The sequence below is a fragment of the Aythya fuligula genome, chromosome 2, assembly GCF_009819795.1.
Source record: "Aythya fuligula isolate bAytFul2 chromosome 2, bAytFul2.pri, whole genome shotgun sequence".
NCBI lineage: Eukaryota > Metazoa > Chordata > Aves > Anseriformes > Anatidae > Aythya > Aythya fuligula.
In genome coordinates, this window is record NC_045560.1 from 46,949,662 (window position 1) to 46,967,552 (window position 17,891).

The following is a 17,891-nucleotide window of genomic DNA, read 5'->3' on the forward strand; positions in this document are numbered from 1 at the left end:
TTGAAGGTCAATTTAAACAGAACTGTTCCACTCTAAAACAGTACATAATTCGAAGTTTTTTCATTATTATATAGTAGCCCTTCTTTAAAGGGCAAATTATTTTGAAGTTTAATTGTCCACAAGTGGTTTAAACAGGTCATTTTGTGAGATCAACACATTTGTGTAGCTCATATTTCTTCTGCAAATAACTTGGAAAAGGAAAATAGCTGTCTCTGAGCTATGACAACTACTGAAAACATCTAAAACAAAACATAAACCAAAACATTCTTCAATTCAGTGAAAAAATTTCAAAGATCATCTGTCATAGATCAATCCTGCCCAAAATTGTGCTTGTTTATAGCAATTGACAAAACGAACTTCTTTCAGTAGGATTAAATAACTGCATCTGAAGAAGACTGCTGTTCCATGACAGAGTAATGATTGATGTAGTTTAATTTTGTGTATAGTATTTTGTACCTTTGCAACTTTGCACTTACCTTAAATTGGCATTGATATATTGCTTTCATATCTAGACAATATGAAAGCTAGAATCGAAAATAAATGATAGCTCTACAAGCTATGGCATAGTAACTGTATTCCAGCTGAGTCTCTTTTCGAATATATAACTACATTTCAAATTTAATCTCTGAATACAACTTTTAGCTTACTATTTATATCTGGCAAGCTACATAGGGACACCAACATAATTAGATTTTATTATCTGTAACAACTTAAATAGTTTGTATCATCAATAGTAAAGTTGCAGCTAATACAACAGCTACACTTTTACCTACTTGTTAATTTTCTTTCCAGCTGATCAAATCCACTAGTCCTAATATACATGTATGATTTGGGTTGCACTTCATGAGAGTGTTAACGTAATGTCTAATGATACTGCTAATATTAGACAGCGGGAAAAGCAGCACCTCAAATTTATGCAAGGAAGACAACCTCTAGAGAAGAGGGGAAAACAAACATCGTTTTTTTTTTTTTTTTTTATGGCCAAGCGGGTGAAAAGGCCCACAAGCTTTTAAGACTGTCTCCTTTCTCACAATCCAGAGTTTGTCATCAGGGAACCTTCAGAGATCCACATCCTCAGATACAAAATCAATGACATATTTTAACATAAAAAATGCATTTTTTAAGTTAGCTTTCTGTTTCCAAATATTATCAGTCAGTGTAACCACTCAGTCTAAGCCTTGTGTTTTCTCTAGGAATCTGACAGGTATAAAAAAAGTTATATTATGATTAGCACATCTCTAGACATACATATAGACCGTTGAAGTTTTGAAACTGCTCTATTTAAGGAACTAACTCTTCACCAATAAAATAAGCTTATCAGTTATATCATCAATTTTCTGCATAGGCCCTCTCAGACCTGAATACCATTGAATTAAAACATTTTGGGCTTTTTTTTTTGTTGTTGTTATTAGTCCTTTCACTTCCATCAGTTAGGCATTACAATGAGACACACCAGCTAGTTTAACCAGCTAGCTACGCTGCAAGATGGTCTGCTTGGCTGACCACAGGGACAATATCAGGAAGCCTCCTCCAGCCACATAAAAGGCCAGTCCTCTTTCACAGTGCAGCAGCAGCACGACAAGATGTAACAACCTGTTGAGCCTCTATTAACTTATTTCATCCTTTGAAGTCTCAGCAAGCGTGCTGTGACATTTTGCGCCTTATGGGCACGGCTCTCAACAACAGGCTTGGTTCTGCTTCAATGGCATAACTGTTTCTCACAGCAATTACAGCTGCTATTTTCATCCTTTTCAAATGGCTGTAGAGTTGAATATCACAGGATGACACAGGTTATTTTTTCCTCAAAGACTCCACTACTACTATGCTATTTTGACACGATTTCCAGTTATCTTTTATGACACCCGACTTCTAAGTGTAACAATGTGATGTTATACACTTGCACCTGAGTGACTGGCATTTAAGGTCAGCAAAACATGTCTTAATACTGTTAAAAAACATTCTGAACTTCCTAACATCATAGAAGAGACTTCTTCAGGCTCAACCACCACTGACTTTTCCTATAAGCTGTAACTCAGACAAACATAGTGACACATAACGACTATCTTTAGATGTTCATAGGCACATATCTCTGCTCAAGAGCTGAACTAGTAACTACAGTACTCGCAGGGAGCTGGGAAAAGCTTACGTTCTGCAAAGCAGAGGCTGTAATGTGCACATACCTCCCAACTGGAACACTTTTCCTACAGGAGCAACATCTACAACTACTCCAGCAGGATGTACTCTATCTGCATTTATTTTCTGTACTTAAAAATAATTTCTCACTCATATATTTTTGAAGTAAGAGTATTTTGTTTCTAAATGTTAATACAGAAAAAAAAATGCTTCCATGTTCTTACTTGTATTGATTTCCCTAACTACTTCTCTCTGCTACTCTTTCCATCTAGAATCACAATATGTTGAACATGAACTGAGATATCTATTTGCTTAGGCTGCTATACAATAAGCAGGTAGAAAGTACTCTCATGAAAAAAAGAAAACAAACACACACATTTTCTGTCTTCAATTAGTGAACAAAATTATTCCTATAGGGCATCCTGCAAAAGTTTTGCAGAAAATTCCTGCCTTCTAGAAACAAATGATAACAAAAACTCTAGCCTGTAAGGATAGGTACTATTAGTTGAAGCACTGATAATGACTAAAAAACACCCTGAAAATTATCTAAACAGTGGGTTTTTTTGTTTGTTTGTTTTTTAAGCATGAAAACAGTGCAATAAAAATAACCTGATGACTCTTTACCTGATATGCTACCTTGAAAAAGCAGTATTCCTCACTGAATACCCCATATCCACAGGCAGGGATTTGTTCTTTGCAAGACGAGGAGGACGGAGAATGAGCAAATGGCTTCAGAACTAGCCTGAATATGTCTGCTTTCTTCATGGACTGTTTGTTTTAAGGACATATTTGTCAAATGCATTATATAGGATTCTGTAAATATCACATTTCCCTTGTAAATAGACTTCCCCTGTATGACTAACCCACAGTCATTTTCTTGACCACTGTCTAAAGAGTCAGTTGAGACATCTTAGAAGAAAATCCCACAACTTGGAAGCCAGCTACTCTAATAACTCACTTGTGTTCCTAAAATCAAGGTCCCATGCCATGTCACAATATACTTTTTGTGCTTTACAGTAGTTCAAACTTCTGCTACGCAGGTAGGTAGGGCAGGGAGGAAGATCTGAGTTGCTAAATTACTGCAGTTTAATTTCATGACTGCTGACAATTTATCAGGTGGGAGAGAGCTAGCTGGAAAGCTAGAAGCTATTATGAAGTTAGAAGCTGTTGTTAAGAAGTGTGCTATGGGCTTTAATCAAATGTCTTTTGGAGACTGAAGCTAAAATGCAATTACCGGTATGGTATGAAAGGTAGAAAAATATCCCCCAAAGATTTAGTTAAGTTAGGGACCTTTGGGGTTTGTCTATGTAGAAAGCTAAGTCATTGCCATTTACCTGTCATTGAGTTAAAGATCCGTGTGTGTAAAGTACTGACATGCCCTTTCTTTTTTTTTTTTTTTCCCCCCCTCTTAAACAAAAAAGAAGAAAGTTGGATGTTGGTCTCACATGTGCTACTTTTTGGATATGCTATATTTAACAGATTTGAATGATACAACACACAAAGACATATGAAATCTCCTGACATTTGACTAAGTCAAAGCAGTGGACAACAAGCAGCATAGGATACCTCACCCATGAAGGTTGATTTTTCTTTCACAAGGAGCGAAAGAATTACAATGATCTGACTACAAAGTTGTGTTGTAGATTTTTTTCACTTTTAGTAATTGTCCCCACTTGAAGCGCTTACCATGCTTTCTAAATATGTTATTGGATATAACAACCACTGTAGCTAACATTCTACGTTTTCACTTAAGGTCTTTCCTTAAGAACTTCAGTTTTTACTGAAACTGCTTGAAGTACTACATACCACTACTAAAAGATTTTGCATTTTTAAAGAAGAACTTGGAAATAGTTTTGTTATTCTACGTGTCAGAACTCACCGTTACATTTTTAGTTTAGTTCCTCAGATTCAACAATATGAATGCATAAGGAATAAAGCTTAGGATTCACTATACCACATCACAGCTTTCAAACATCCAGACAAGTTTCTCTGCTTACTTGGCTGGGGATGGATACTTCAGGATAGTAGCCAAACACAGAATCACAGCAGTAGAGCCTGGAAAACGTCATTCAATTGAACACGATTGGGCTGAATTTCACAAATACATCATCTCCTTAAAAGACGGTAATGAAAACATTATGATAAACTTCTTATGGGATATAATGGGATTCCAAAAAAGCTGAAAATGTACACTCATTAGTAAGTAACACTGGGCTGCAAACAACTTATTAGATCAGCTTTGATTTACAGTGGAAACCTTTCCTAAGGACAGAATTACCTGGAATTACTTTTAGATATACTGAAAACAGCTACTTATATACATGCAATACATTTAAGAAATTATTGGGAATAGATATCTACAGAATTAGAAGTTTCCAATTGCAGCTTAAAAGACTTATTTTGCAACAACCTGTTTTGTATGGTTCTTCAGGGTGAGGATCCTGATAAAGCAGCTAAAACCTTTGACACACATTTCTCTACAATCTAGTATATATACAATGTCCAAACTCTTCCTATAAGCAAAATGCTACTGATACAACAGTTCGAATGACTAAATTTCCTTGCATTTGAATATGTCCCAGGTGGCAAACAGGACCCCAAAAGTTTGAAAATACGGTGAAATACAGACAATTAAGATGATCCAATGTTTTCTATTTTTAATTTATGTAATCTACATGTAAAAATAAAAATATGAAAAATAAAAGAAAGGCGACACTGAAGGCGAAATAAAGACAATATATCTGTGAGTCAGAGTACAAGACTGTTTTACTACATTAAATACCATGCTGAGCTTGGCTTTTTATTATTCATCATATTCCACATAATTAAGCAGACCTGTACACTAACACCACTCACTCATCAAACAGCCAAACCTGACCTGATGTTCATTTCATACCTAAATTTATTGGTATGTCAACACATGTCAACAGAGAAAACATGGCTAATGTAGACAATATGTCTTTTCAGTAGGCTGCTCCAACAATAACAGAAACAAATGACGCCTCCCCTTCCTTATTTCCAAAAGCCTTGGCACTGCTCCCTCCTATGCCACCAAACTAAAAGGGTGGACTATAGTGGGAGTGGCTTCCACATACTGACTGATCCTGTAACATCATTGCATAGCTTCCCTTCCCAGCCATTGACCAAAATACTGTTGAATTCAGCGGTTACAAACTTAAAACCAGAAGATTACAGATATCCTAAAAAGAAAGTAGAAGGTGAATACAATAAAATAAAATAAAATCATATATTCTATGATCTCATTGGGTCCCATGGATTTGTGTGCCTCTAAGTTCCTTAGATAGTCCCAGACCTGATCTTCTCTAACAGTGGGCAGTTCATCATTCTCTCAGTCCTTGCCTTTGCCTTCTGGAGCCATATCCTTGCTTACACCCTCTGTAGGCTTCCTTTTCGTGTTTGAGTTTTCCAGGAGCTCCTTGTTCAACCATGCAGGCCTCCTGGCACTTTTGCCTGACTTCCTCTTTGTTGGGATGCATCGCTTTTGAGCTTGGAGATCTTGATCCTAGAATATTAGCCAGCTGTTTTAGGCCCCTCTTCCCTCAAGGGCTTTATCCCATGGTACTCTAACAACCAGACCCCTGAAGAGGCCAGTCTGCTCTCCCAAAGTTCAGGGTAGTGAGCTTGCTGTGCTCCCTCTTCACTGTCCTCTGGATCCAAAATTGCATCATTTCATGGACACTGCAGCCAAGGCTGGCCTTGAGTTTCATATTTCCCACCAGCCCCTCCTTGTTGGTGAGAATGAGGTCTAGCATAGCACCTCTCCTCGTCAGCTCCTCTATCACTTGGAGAAGGAATTTATCATCAGTGCATTCCAGGAGCCTCTTGGATTGCCTATGCCCTACTGTGCTGTCCCTGCAACAGGTATCAGGGTGGTTGAAGTTCCCCATGAGGTGGTTGAAGTTCCCCTCTGGACTGCCTTAAATCCAGAGCCACAAGCTCTTTGTCAGCTCCTCATTCATCCCCAGGCAGAGCTCCATGCACTCCAGTTGCTCACTGACATAGAGGGCAATACCCCCTATTTATCTCCTCGTCCTGTCTTCCCTAAAAAGCCTGCATCCTTCCATTACAACACTCCAGTGATGGGAGCCATCTGTCCCACCACACCTCCACAATGCCAAGGAGGTCACAGTCCCGCAGGCACATGTACATCTCTAACTCCTCTTGTTTATTCCCCATGCTACGTGTGTTAGCACAGAGACATTTAGGCTGGCCCCCTGATAAGCTGACTTACTGGCTGGAATTCCTTTGTGCTGCTCTTCAGGTGCTCTCCTGCTGACCTGTGACCCTTGTGCAGGCTCTGGGCATCTGTCACTGACACTGGCATCAAACTGGGAGGAGTAGTATGGATTGCAGTCCCTGTCCCCCTCCTCCCCCTGCAGCCTCTATGCTCGCTCAAATCAGTTTAAAATTGTCCAATAATTTCAGAGGATGGGGAAAGGGAGGAAAGAGAGACTGGCAGCCAGAAGCTGAGACAAGGGACAGAGAGTAAGTTTCACATTCTTAGAAAACCACACTAAAAATGATCAATATTGTCTTGGCTTGTTAGCATCTCATCTTAACTTTCCACAAGAGACCATATACTAATCCCGGTCTCTTTACTGACTTCCAGTCTCAGTAATTAAACTGAATCATATTATTCCGCTCTGATTATTAAGTGGAAATTGTTGTTAATGTTAACAGAACAAATGTTTAATAGCTGATAACACAGTAGAGGCCATTTTAAAGTCCCTCTGCAACTTCAGTTGCATATGTTAATCTCCATTTCACCTTTAAATGTTACAGGTGGTTATCATTACATGTCTGATGTATTGTCACACAAGGACACAGTTCAGGGGAGAGAGAAATTAATGCTAGACAGTCCACCCTGTATGCACGTCCCTGAAATGCTCAACTGTATCACGGTTATTAATTTGAAATCACAGAAGTAGTAATGAAGCAAGTGCGATCATGCAAGATTCCCTTGAAAAAGGGGAAAGTTCAACATGTAACCTGCATCCCATTAAAAAAAAAAAAAAAAAAATCTCTACCACCTAATAGAGCTCCACTGAGCAGAATAGAGTTCCAAAGGCTAACAGGCACAGAAGGAAACAGTGACTGGGGTTCCTGAATGATCTGTCTGCAAAAATACTGCTTTCTTGGCAGCTGAGGAAAGGCATACATAGAACTGGAAAGAAATCCTCATTGCTAATGTCTGGACTCTTGGAAACTAAATAACTTGACAGGACTGACCCCTTAACATGATCTCCTTATAACATTTATCATGTATTTAAGATTTTTAATTTCTAAAGCTCCACATATACACCAATTAATCATCACACTGTAATAGGAGAATAAGGGAAACTGATGTCCCATAATACTTTGTCTTCAGCATTTTTCTTAGGCAGCAGAACAGCTCATGAATGTTGAATGCCTTCATTAACAGCCTGGACAGAGAGCATTAATACAGCGGAATAACATGCACCTTCAGCAAGTTTGCAGATGACATTGAAATGAGGCAAGCAGTTGATGCAGTGAAAGGTTGAGCCAACAATTAGAAAGAGCTCGAGAAGCAGCCTGACAAAAGCCTCTTTGATGTTCAACAAAGGCAAATACAACGTTCTGTACTTGGGAAGGAATAACTTCAGGTAATGCTACAGGCAGAGGCTGCAAATACACACATTGTGTGTTCAACCTTCCTAACCACCCTGGTGGTTCTCCTCTAGACTTGGCTTGTGTTTGCCCTGTAGTTTGGAGCCCAAAACTGAAAACAGCATTCCAGACACAATCTCACAAGTAAAGAATACAGAACAATCACTTCCCTCGACCTTCCATTTATTCTTTCTTCTTGTAGTTCACTTTTGCCCTTACTGCTGCAAAGGCACACTGCTGACCTAAGTTCAACTTTTTCATTTGGTCCCCAAGATCCTTTTCTGCAAGAGGGAGCTTAGTGGCCATTTCACTCAATCACACTCTTCTCCCTTACACTAGAGTCCTTCAAAATGACAAAGCTGAACATCAAAGATGGCGGCAGAGAAAGTTTAAGGTATTTTCTTGTAGTGAACCCCATATATTTACGGCTAGCAAGGAAAAGGATAAAAAGACTTCCAGTTTGGGCAGAACAACGTTTCTCCTAGTTTCGTTTGAAGAAAGCCTTACAGGCTACAATTACAAAATCAATATCTTCATAACATTTCTAAAAACCAAATTTCAGAAGTTCTGCACTTGACAGTTAGGCCCTTAATCAACAAAGCAATGGCTACAACCCGTATTTTCAGTACTCTGAAGATTAACCCATTGGTAAAAGGGATAGGAGAAGATAGCGATATTTTACTTCAGATAAATTGTTTTTGGCTGCTGTGCTGTTTTTCCTAGTTAGGATGATGAAGTTCAGTGAGCCCAAGTTAGAGTTATCCAATCACTAATAGTCTGAAAACATTACTGAAGTTATTTATGACATAGCACTTGGAAATGATAAAAGACTTTAATAATGTTGCTACCCCACTTCTTTGATTTGGAAACTATCATGATGGAAGAGATGCATTTTATTTTAGGAGCAGATGAGACGTGGAAGAGCACTGACATACTACCAGCAGCATAAAAAGCATAAGGGAGTTGACTTAGTAGGACAATAAAGGGGAGATGTTTACAGAATGGGTTCAGTTTTGCTATGCTGTTGAATAGTTTTGCCATGCAGAAAGACAGAGCATATTATTTTGAGTAAGGCACACCTGAGCTAACTTCTTTGTATATCATTGTGCTGTTTTAAGACGTTATCCCTGAGGACTTGTTAGTGTTAGGTCAGAGGTTGGACTTGGTGATCTTGGAAGTCTCTTGCAAGAGACTAGATGATTATGTGATCCTGCTGCAGCTCAGATCAGCACTAGTTTAGGATTAGATCAGTGCTAGCCCAACACACAGGAGATGTGCCCAAAGAAAGAAAAAGCAATAGACACATCTCACCTCCAATAAACTCCAAGCAGTTTCAAGGGTAACATGCACTTTACTGAGAAACAACCAAAGAATCAGAAACATACAAACCATCCCTCTCCAACTCAATTACATTTTCCTTTTCTTCTGGCCCTATGAGTCTCACACCACCAACTTCAGAGTGGATCTGCTTCAAACAGAGGGGAAGAGCATGTTATTAGCTACAATGTCAAGCTCCTGCTGGTCTTGTGAATGATGGAATTGTCTATTCAATCCCTTCAGAGTAAAAAAGAACCCAGATTCAGGTCTCTCATTTTCTGGTTGAGTGCTTTACCTGCTAAGGTAATTATGAAAACAAGGACATGACCGTTACTGCTGTTTCTTTTCGCAGATTTTTAGGCTGGTATGTGTTTTGCTTTTTTGTTGTTGCTGTTTTTTAAAATACATCTAAGGCAGATCCAGATCTTCAAATCTGTACATCATTGTCAGTGCTAATACATAAATCATTGATCACACTATCTCATTTGGCTCCTTCTCTGGTGTGATTACCAATAGAAAAAGCTCTGATGAAGTATCATCCATCCCACCTTCTCAATCTTTTCCTAGAGACTTTCAAAAGGTTTCCTTTTGGCTTCAGAAGAGACACAGCTGTTTCTCCTCTCTCTACACAAACTTCTTCCTTTTCCTTCTGGAGTATGACATATATTTTATACTGTTGGTAATACAGATCAGTATTTCTGGATGTCAGTTACTCATTAACTACAAATGAGAGTAATGTAATCAAAGTGTATATTTCTAAACAAGTTTTCAAAAGTATATGGATTTCCAACAGTGGAAACCTTCTGTTCATTTTGTAAACCAGAACCAAGTTGCAAATAAAAGGCAGACTCAATAATAAAATACAGTGACATGAAGACGTGGAATAGTTTGTATACTAAGGCTCCATAGTCAGGACTATGACTGGACTGGAAGAGTAGTCAGCTTTTTAAGTGTAAAATTATTATATAACATCCTTTTGCAGATTTGAGCAGTGAGAAAAGGAAGATTTGAGCAGTGAGAAAAGGAGGAATTTGCAGTGGTGCTCTATGCCTGCCCTCTGCACTGTGATGGTCAGAGCTCTAGCCCACTCTTTTCCAAAGCCATTCTTCAGAGGCATAACGTAAATTCTAGTCAGTAATTCTTTTATAACCACATCTCCTTGAGAGAATAACTTTCTAAAGTTAAATTTCTAACCAAAATGTAGAAGGTAAATGAAGGCAAGGTAGATGAAGTAAGGAGTAGTACTAGTCAGTTACGATATGATTATCAGACAACCACTACAGAATATAAATATATATGATCAAACATTTCACACAGTGCAAGATACTATAGCAGGCTGCGAAGCATCTGTATAAAGCAGAATAACCAAAGGTAAAGACATACCTTCTGTGAAGAGTAGCATCATGTTTGTGCTTTTGTTAGCAACCACGTTATTCAGTAAGGCAACTGCAGTTTGCATTGTATTTCCTAGTATATTGTCTTGGTGTTCCTGCAATAAATAACAATAATAAATAAATAAAAATCTAGTATTCATTTTTCAAGGTGAAGACTGTTTCTCTTCCAAAAATGTAGTAACACAAAAACAATACTCTCTCAACCCCTAGTAGTCAAACTTTAAAAATACAGGACAATCAGCCAAATATCTTACTCAAGAATGTCAATTTCAGGCAGCCAAATCCAAAATCTTGAACCAAAACTTCTCCTTCTTTTCTTTAAGTAGATATCCCTATATATTCATGAAAAAAAGGAACATTTCCCTTTGCATGATATTTCTTTTGTTAATGGTATTAATTTTACTCTTCTCAGTTTCAGCTTGATAACCCACAGTGAGTCATAAAATCCAGTTGTTGTTTCTGTACTTTCTTAAGTCTAAAATTAATTCCACATACACATCAGGTGTTTATTTCTGTATCTAATTACACAACCCCTGTGATGTCTGTCTTATGCTTAATGATTTTCCACAATTTTCTGAGATTATACTACTAACGACAAGGTGCCAGGATCTCTACATAAACTTTTTGCTTTTGTGGTAGTTGACACACTTGCACGCTGAATTTGAAAGATGTGGATAAGGCAGTGAGATCAAAACATTTTTTACTTGCACTACTTACAGTAATAAATCACTAACTTCCAAAAATACAAAATAGGACAAGTTTTTTCAAATCTGAGTCTAGATATAAATATAAACCTGAATACATTTCAAATCTCCCTAGGAGGTTCCGGGAGTATTTTTTCCAATTTTTCAGATTCAAATCCAAATAGAAACATACATCCAAAGTGAAAATAACATTAAGAAACAAAATCGTATTTCACATATAGTAGGTTTTTCACATGAATCTTCACTTCCATGCTTCCCAAACAAATCTTTCCATATACTGTTATCACTACCACAGAACATGCTATCTCTTCTGAGCCATCCTCTGCAGTAGGCCTTTGAAAAAGAATTAAATTTGAAGTTGAAAAAGACAAAAGATTATTGGTCTGAAGTTGGGTGAAGTATTTCTGGTGACAAATATTACTTCAGCCCTTGAATAGAGTTGCAGGAACCCTCCTATTGAAATTTCCTTCAGGAGACTAGTGCCAGTGGCCAGGAAGAGGTTTTTGTTTTGTTTTTCGCAGTATCTCTCTGCTCAGGTATTTATGACCTTTTGTCTCAGGTGTATTCTTGAAAACAACAGCGGCAATCTATCCTTTCCTGGGAAAATCCTATTGATCGTCTAAATGCCACAGCTGGTGCAGAATTAGACTGATCAACTGACAGCCAGCAGCAATCAAAGCTAACATGTTTTATAATCCTTCCAAAGATTCACTACCTATGAGTGACACTCAGAGTGATATCTCTAGTTTATAAGCTGCTTTCTATGTTGGGCCAGCTACAGCATTTAGGAAAAGCCACATTATTTGAATCCCTACCTGTGATCATCGTCTAATGGTTACAAGAAATTCTCATGGAAGACACTCCTGATTTTTATTTCTTTCCTAGTCTGATGAAATTTAGGATACTGTGAAGTGCACATTCAATGTCTCTTTTCATAAAATGCTACTTTGCCATGGCATAAAGGGCCATGCTTTGCAAAAAACAGATGTTTTCCTTTTAAAGATTTAACAAACAGAGACTCATGTTTGCTTTAACAGCATTAATTTGTTTCCACACTCAAAAACTAAAATTAAATGCTATTATTTTTTGTAAATACCACAAAATGTACTTGATAAGGTATAATACATTAACAGATGAAGAAATATATAAACATACATGGCCTTCTATTCAACTTAAGGCTGTAAGAATTTTCTACTTCTACTATAGCTTTTTTAATTGGATCATAAAAAGTGATAAGGGAGAGTGGCTCATAGCCTTTTGAAGGACTGTAGATTCCTCTCAGACCTTAAAAGGATATATCCAAGATCCCCAAAGTTCCATTCATTTTACGTAGCACTTTGAGATGTCATTTATGACTTCTGTGAAGAGTACAATAAACATCTGTTTTTGAGAAGGTTTAAAATACAGCCTGATAAATTTAAAAGCTATGTTGGAAAGAATAAATCCTACATTCTTCAGAAGATAAAACAACCAGTACAGAAAGGATATACCATAAAGCCATAATACTAAAAAATAAATTTGAAGTTATTGCTTACAGATAGCTGAAGAGTGAGAAAAACATTTTTTCAAAAGATCATCATGCTCCTCTGTTACCTATCACCACAATATCTTATTAACCCTCATAGAGAATGTTTAGAACACAATACCTTAAACAGGATAAATGACTGTTATTCAAAATAATGACACACACAATGAAAATACAAAATTAAAGCAAAGAACTCTACCTAAGAGTGACTCATATTGTTATTGCAAGTACAATATTTCTGTTACTGCCCCATATATTTGGAGCAAACATCTACTAAAATTCTCTTTTGAAATATGCCATTATAAGTTGGTAGTTGTTTACGATAGCAATCTTTTGCATTCACCAGGTTGGTAACACTAAAATGAAGCAATCTTTACTTTTAGTGAAGATTAATTACACTACACAACCCTGTAATGAAAGACTAGTACTGATGCATTTGCTCACATTCAAGTATGTGTTAGTCTTATCTTAGCTTAAACCAACTAGAATTCAAGATGAAACCATATCTTAGATAAGCAAAACTGTCTCTTCATGAATAAAATAAGCAGTATATTCAGCTGGACTACTAGAGTTTTCATGTACGTGTCATAGATGAATTGTGACAGGATACTAGGTTTCAAGAAGCTACAGGTATGCTTTACTTACTTAAGTCATCATTGATTGCTGTTAAACTAGATTTTAAAGGTCTATAAAAAAATATGTAACTTCTTCATAATCTATCAAGGAGCAAAGCTGATCTAATTTGTGTGCACAGCACCACAGACTGTGGACATTTAATGAACAGTGCACTTGACAGCTTTAATAAAACATAGCATTTGCCAGCAGAGATAATTAGAATTGAAGCAGCAAAATTCTAGTGTTTGGCAACACAGATGAAACAACTTCATTAAAATGTACAGCTTCGGCAAATGAAAGGCAGGAAAGCACTGGACCCTGAAGAATCAGCCTTCTCAAAACTAATTGCTTCAGTGCTTAAAAAGGACAGCTATGAAATACCAAGGGCATAACAAGGAAATACTACTATAAAAAAAGCACAGAAGATAAATCAGGCTTTTCAAATAGGACTGCACTGTATTTAGGCCATTAAACTTTTCGTTCTAATTTTGAAGGGTTGTAAGTTAACAAAAGAAATCAGTTGGAGTATTTTTTTTAAAGCCAGATAGGTAAAAAGATATGAATTAGCAAGGTGGGAGTATGAAACTCAGCAAGATACTATAGTCTAAAGCTACCATTTCTCTTTCTTTTAGTGTATTAGAACCACGTAGCTGGACTACAGTATTTTAATTACATTATAGATAACAAATTAGATAGCAATTGTAGTAAGAAGTTACCAATTTGTGAGACTTCACATACCTGCCTCCTACTCATTTACCTGAGAATCCCAAACCCAAATGCTCTAGATGTTGCTTTTTCAGATATGCTGTAATTAAACTTAAGGTCTGCTATACTCCCTAGTAACACTGTTCATTCAGTGCTATCATAGTGATTAAATTTTAACTGCACAGGGGCTCTCCTTCCCAAGCTTACATATCACCTATGAATGGAAGGTATGCTAATAAGGGAATTTAACAAGGAGCAAGTTTGATTTTTCATATATTAAACCTATTGAAAGAAGAACATTATAGAAGTGAACCCTGTCCAAATTACATATTTACTCAAAGATGCCTCTTTCACTTGAAGGCTCATTAGCACAATGTACTTGAGTAATAAGCCGCATAAGCTGAGTATTGAAGTTCACAAGGACCTCTAACAAGAGCACTGTTTAACATTGCATTTGACCGAGTTTATTTTGATAAACTGTATTACTGTGTACCTATGAAATCGTGTGAGAGAAACTTTTCTGGCCCTAACAGTAGAACAGTTCTGTAGAAAGCTGTATTATTAGCATGCAGCTCGCAAGGACCATTCCCAACAGCTTACACACTGTTCTGCGGTCACAAGACAAAGTTCACTGAGAAACAGATTTAATCCAGCCATGTACATAGTTGTCTAACCAGGTCTTAAACATTGTGCGGCTTTTGATGCAAAGACCAGTTATGCATAAACTGAAGGCAGTTATACACAGATCTCCCACGTAACACTATTCTGCTTATTTGTGATCTAAACCATTCTAAAAACAAACACGTCTTTCAAAATATGGCCTTGTTCAATGGTAGAGCTAATATTTCCAAACATTTTCCTCTGGGTATGGTCATATAATAAGGAGCAACTAATAATCTGGCAACCTGTTTCTGGTATAATCGTGCTTCTTGGATGGATCACAGTAGTGATATATTCAGTCCACATGTGAAGATCAAAAGTCTTTCAACTTTCACAAAGAATGCTGTTAGAATACTAGAGGGGAGAAGAAAAAAAAAAGAGAGAGAAAAAAAAGAGGGAAATCTGTATTCTTAGTCACCAAGTGCTTAAGCAAAGCCAGAGGAAGCAGGAGTAATTTTTAAGAAGTGAAGAATGCCACTAATAAAAACCTAGAATATTAAGTATCAGCCAACAAATAGTGCCAGGCTTAGATTTTGTTCTTCTACAGGTGATGCAAAATTTCACAAGATGCTTCTTTGAGAAGATAGCAATTTCTCAGAAGTACATCAGTTTACAAGTACGTCCTCTTGCCTTGCCTAAGTTCAGATTTCCAGACACCTAACAATCTTTCTTTTTAATCCCAAACTCATTTGTTGCATCCTTTTCATTTCCCCAAGTTCCTTGTTATCCTGGAGACAAGCATACAGTTCAGTCTGTGCTAATGGTCAGAATTTCACGGGACAGAATGAGGAAAGATGATATTTACAATAAACAGAGCTCTAAAGAACATCGTCTCTGTAAAATGAAAAGATGAGATTTGTTGCTTTTAGAAAATTAGTTTCTGTCAAGTTCATGCCAGTGTTTCTTTAGTACACCAAACATTAAGGGCTAAAAATATCAATATATATCAATATTCTTATTCTAGAACAGAAGGCCAAAGAATGGACATCATGCCAGGGCCGTGAACGAGAACAGTATTTTTGAACACCTCTTTAATAGGGTAGCTACTTCTCCTCCTTCATGTTTCAGTTTGTGGAAGGTGAATAAATCATGCTAATCCAAGAACAAAAATTTAAGTAGCAAGTTAAGTATGGCAAAACTTCCCTGTCAGCAAGCATGAGGTTTTGTAAGCTATAAAAAGATGTGAATGCCTAAATCTGTTCAGAATTAGAGGCAGGCAATCGACAAGGTTATTAAGAGGAAAACCAAATAAAGATATGTCAACAATACTACTTTACACATGATGAAAGGAGAAAGACTTCAGGATATTGATACATTTTTAAAATTACCATATAATACTTTAAGCAGAAACTACCAGTGCTCCAAACACAGAGCAAGAAATCCATGTTGACCCTGCTTTTACTTTACTTCTGACAAAAAAATAAAATAACATAAAACAAATAAAATAAAAATACACACCTACAGACACGGGATTTTCTTTTAATCAATTTTCACTTAATCAAATAGTGATGGGGGTGCAGGAGGGAAGCATGGAAACTAATGGTCTGATGCAGTGAATTAATGTACCGTTTTTGGTCTGATGTTTGGACAAAGGGATAGGATAAATTTTGTTGCAGCACAATAACCGTTCAAGCCATTACCATTACAGATGAAATATACAGTAACTCGGTAGAAAATCTTTAAATGAAATGCCATTTTTCTTCCTACAGAATTGTACCTAAATTTCTGACACCCACGACACCTTAAAGCTTCTCTTTTTGCTCCTGAAGACCTTAGGGAAAGAACACATTCTCAATGCCAAATTTTCTTTATTGTCAACAGACGGAGTTTGAGAAGATTCCTCTCTCTGCAAGCAGAGTCAGGCTCTTTCACAGGGAAGAAACTCTGAAGGAATTTCCTATAAAAACATAATTTTCCCCATTACCTAGAAAGAAGGATTACAGCAATTAGCCTCCTGAGCATTAAAGCTAGCCTTTGTGAAGAATAAAACCTTTAAAAAGAAAAATCTGTTCAAGACTGCTGAGAGAGAGTACAGAAAAGGAGCTACAAGGATATCTTACTCCAGAGCAAGACACTTCTTTAAATTAAGGAAAACGCCAGCACCCTGGAAGTGTTCATGCTGACCCATTCTGAAACAATATTCCTGAAAGAAAGAGAAGCTACCACAGCAGTAACTTTGTATTTAGTATCACGAATTTGTAAATGCCTTGGAGAGTCTCAAGTATTAGTGAAGCCTTTGAACTGCAAGCTCACTTGGGAGCTGCAATAAGCCCTTACACCAAGAAATTTCCATTCCAAAATATTCACTTCTCAGACTTACATTTTCAGCATCATTTAAAAGCTAGTTCTTAAACAACTTCAGAAAATGACAGATACCAATCAACTGACATCTTTTTTCCACATAGGACCTTGCTTTGATGTAAATGACAGCCTCTTTGCCACTACAAGGAAAGAAGTTTAGATGAGTTAGGGGAATTTGCTGATGACATTTTTAATTTAGAGAACATAGATTCACCAGACTTATCCAAAAGATCACATGAAAAATCTTTGACTGGAAAAAATTTGAAGGGTTCAGAATGGGATGTATGCTTAAAATCATAAAAAGAGACAGATGCTGAATAGGGTAATACAACAGGGCACTAGAATAGGGCACTCATCTGGGACACTAAAAATTTAGTTTCAAGTCTCTGCTGGAATTGAACTGTGCAGGAATTTGAACACTGGTCTCTTATCATCAGCTTTTAAGGAATGGGTCTCTGTCTCTTCTTCCCTGGAACCTCCTCCCTTCTCTATAGCTAAATAATTGCTAAATTAGTAGTTAAAAGCAGAAATTGAGACTGAGCCAGTGATTATATTGCCTACTGAGGTGTGCAAAATCCAGATCAAAATACTCAACATTTTCCTTAACAGGAAAAACAAACAAACAAACAAACAAAATAAGAATTTTTTCTTAGGAAGTAGAAAGGAATAGGAAAAGCATCTATTGTCCTTAACCTGAAATTGAATATTTCACTCTTCATACTCGCAGACTATCTTAAAATTCAGTGCTGCTGGAGAAGAAGGTGTTGAATGAGAAGCCCTGGGTTGACAAAGAAACACAAAAAAATGGAACCTGTTTGAATGAGCGAAGGTTGCTTTTCCCTACCAGAATTTAGTTGGCCGAAGTGAGATACACTCAAACTGTCAAAA

At 37.0% G+C, this 17,891-nt stretch overlaps 1 protein-coding gene across 6 annotated transcripts in view; it reads right to left on the minus strand.

Moving 5' to 3' along the window:
* The window catches only part of ULK4 (unc-51 like kinase 4), a 241,679-nt gene that overhangs the window by 84,325 nt on the left and 139,463 nt on the right, over positions 1 to 17,891 (minus strand). For all 6 annotated transcript variants that reach the window (XM_032182763.1, XM_032182767.1, XM_032182765.1 and 3 more), the window contains exon 32: positions 10,483 to 10,588. In XM_032182763.1, coding sequence (XP_032038654.1) covers positions 10,483 to 10,588 — 106 coding nt within the window. The remainder of the gene's footprint in view (positions 1 to 10,482; positions 10,589 to 17,891) is intronic.